General features: G+C 29.2%; 1 protein-coding gene across 1 annotated transcript; it reads left to right on the top strand.

Annotated features, from left to right (window-relative positions):
- On the top strand, positions 90-1,076 carry LOC107641727 (MYB-like transcription factor ETC3). The gene is made up of 3 exons (XM_016345197.2): positions 90-292; positions 390-477; positions 763-1,076. The coding sequence occupies exons 1-3, from the start codon at positions 226-228 to the stop codon at positions 902-904; spliced, it is 297 nt and encodes a 98-aa protein (XP_016200683.1). The 5' UTR covers positions 90-225; the 3' UTR covers positions 905-1,076.

The raw sequence follows: 2,579 nt of genomic DNA, 5'->3' as shown, positions 1-2,579 counted from the left end.
TGAAAGTTATAATATAAAAAAAATTATATTCGAAGTACCTTTGAACATTAGGGGATCGGGGGAAAAAAAATTTATTATATATATTTGAAGCTACGTGTTAGTTAGTTTGACTGAAGAATAATGGCCAAAGCTATATAATAAGTGGCATGTGTTTTGTTTTGTTTCGCAGCAGTTTGAAAAGAAAGAGAATTATATTTGCTCTGTTGTGGGCTCTCATAAAATATAATGGAGGAGCGCCGTTCCCAGAAGAATAAGGCAAAGCTCTCTACAACTGCAAGTACTAACTCTGAAGGTTTGTTTAATTTTCATCGCTCTCTTCTCATCTCATTCCACACACACACATACACACATACACTTCTTTTTGTTAATTTATATGTTAATGGATGCAGAAGTGAGTAGTAATGAGTGGGAATTTATAGAAATGAGCGAGCAAGAGGAGGATCTTATTCGCAGGATGTATGGCCTTGTTGGCGATAGGTATATGCATCTTTCTTCATTTTTATTTTTTTATTTTTTAATAATCTTCCTTCTTTTTAGTTAGTGATAATATTTTTTATTATAATATATAATATGTATGTACCTGCATGCAATATAATGGAACGGGAGTTGGGTTTGTTAGTTGTAGTTTAATAACTCATCATGATACCTCTTTAGAATTATACATATATAGATGTGATTAATTTATGGAACTTATTATTGAATTAATTAAGTAGCTAATAGCTTAGTACTTAGTAGTTAGTACGTTGTTACGATGACAAACAGGTGGGATTTGATAGCCGGGCGCATTCCAGGTCGTAAAGCAGAAGAAATTGAGAGATTCTGGATTATGAGACATGGCGATGCTTTTTCTCTTAGAAGAACAAATAATCAACAACAACAACAACGTAAACCCAATAACTCGTGATTTTCTCCCCGTATATAAATTTTGTATTTGTTACGTTCGTTTATTGTATTCCTTCTCGTGCGTTATTAGTTGAACACTTGCCTCAATTCGTCATATATATACATATGTGCCACGCAGAAACTATGGAATGAGTTAGTTAATTAACGTTGCATTAGTTTACTTTCATTCTTAATTATTTGCCAACTGCCAAGTTCATCTAATTTGTTATTTTATATAGAAAAAGTATAGAGTATTAATATACTATCTGCTAACTTATTGTTAATAATAATTAATTATTATATTTTAAACATATGTATAAGGAGACACATCCATCTAGGAAATACATATGTAAAGACATTTTCATTAAACACAATCATAAAAAAGACATTTTGATTAAACACATCCACAAAAACACTTTCATTAAACACAGTCGTAAACAAGAGTTGGCAGAAGTTGACAGAAATGTTATTGGTAACGTACCGAATTTGATTTATATATAGTATTTATATCCTCACAATAAATTAAATGGTGACTACGACTGTTTATATGCATGTTAGCCTTCATTATTTCCCATATTTTGCTGCCGGTAACCGGGTCATGGTCCACCTGCTCCCTCTCGAGTTGCCATCCATATTTTAGGAGTGTATGAGATTATCTATACTCGCTAAACAAGTAAACATGCATCAGCTTTGTTCTCTAGTTACTATAGATCAGATAGATGTTTAAAGTAACTGTTAATTTGTGTTGCTTGCCCAAATTTGTTTGTATTCCTTGGCGTAGTTATGACGCTTGGACAATCTGTTTAAATGTTTTAGGGGTTGTCACACATGCACAAACAAGTTTCCTATATTTTCTTAATAAAAATAATAAATACTACTCGTGCAAGATACATTTTAATTTGTATATAACCAAAATGCATTCCTATCCAAAATTCCACAGAAAATGCCAGCAAGCAATATTTTCAGTGTAAAAAAAAGTTGGTTAGCTCATATGTAATGCCAGCAAGCAATACTTAGTTTTAATTTAATTTTATTTTAGATTTTATAAAATGTTATATCAATATTTGTAAATTATATGTTATAAATAGTGATTTGAGATTAAATATTAAATTTGTCACTCTAAAATATGATTTCAATTTAATTTAAATTTTATATAAAATGACAAAATTTAATTAATTTTTTAACAACGTAAAACTATCTCTCTAAATTGAGCTATATCCATCAAGTTAAAAGTAAAAGATATTATTTTTGAAAAAAAGAAGCCAGAACAATGAATCAATGCTATATAGCGCATAAACGTGAATAAGTTGAAAACGGGTTCTAAAAAATTCATACAGGTGGAAGCAAATTTGTAGGGATATTCATGGATCGGATTATATCCCCAGATTTGCGGTAAATATCCGATTTGAAAATTGTGAATACAATCCGATCTGCATATTAATCAGATCACGGATATTTGCTCTACATCCGCATATTCGATCTGTGCATCCGCAGATCCGCACAATAATAATTAAAAATAAATAAATATATATTTTTTAATATTATATTTACTTGTTTGTGTGTTTTAGTGTAATATAATTTTTTACTACTTATAACTTTATTATTATTATTATTATTATTATTATTATTATTATTATTATTTTGTTTAATTTTATCTATCTAATGGATCAATAATTCATATTATAAAAAATTACAAC

Source organism: Arachis ipaensis, chromosome B05 (genome assembly GCF_000816755.2).
Source record: "Arachis ipaensis cultivar K30076 chromosome B05, Araip1.1, whole genome shotgun sequence".
Lineage (NCBI taxonomy): Eukaryota > Viridiplantae > Streptophyta > Magnoliopsida > Fabales > Fabaceae > Arachis > Arachis ipaensis.
This window is presented reverse-complemented; position numbering and strand designations above follow the sequence as displayed.

What these genes read in the sequence shown, in the direction of transcription:
- LOC107641727 (XM_016345197.2), top strand. Translation starts at nt 226, where the DNA reads ATGGAGGAGCGCCGTTCCCAGAAGAATAAGGCAAAGCTCTCTACAACT. An exon ending in TGCAAGTACTAACTCTGAAG is followed by an intron (nt 293 to 389) that starts GTTTGTTTAATT and finishes TAATGGATGCAG; the next exon opens with AAGTGAGTAGTAATGAGTGG. An exon ending in TATGGCCTTGTTGGCGATAG is followed by an intron (nt 478 to 762) that starts GTATATGCATCT and finishes GATGACAAACAG; the next exon opens with GTGGGATTTGATAGCCGGGC.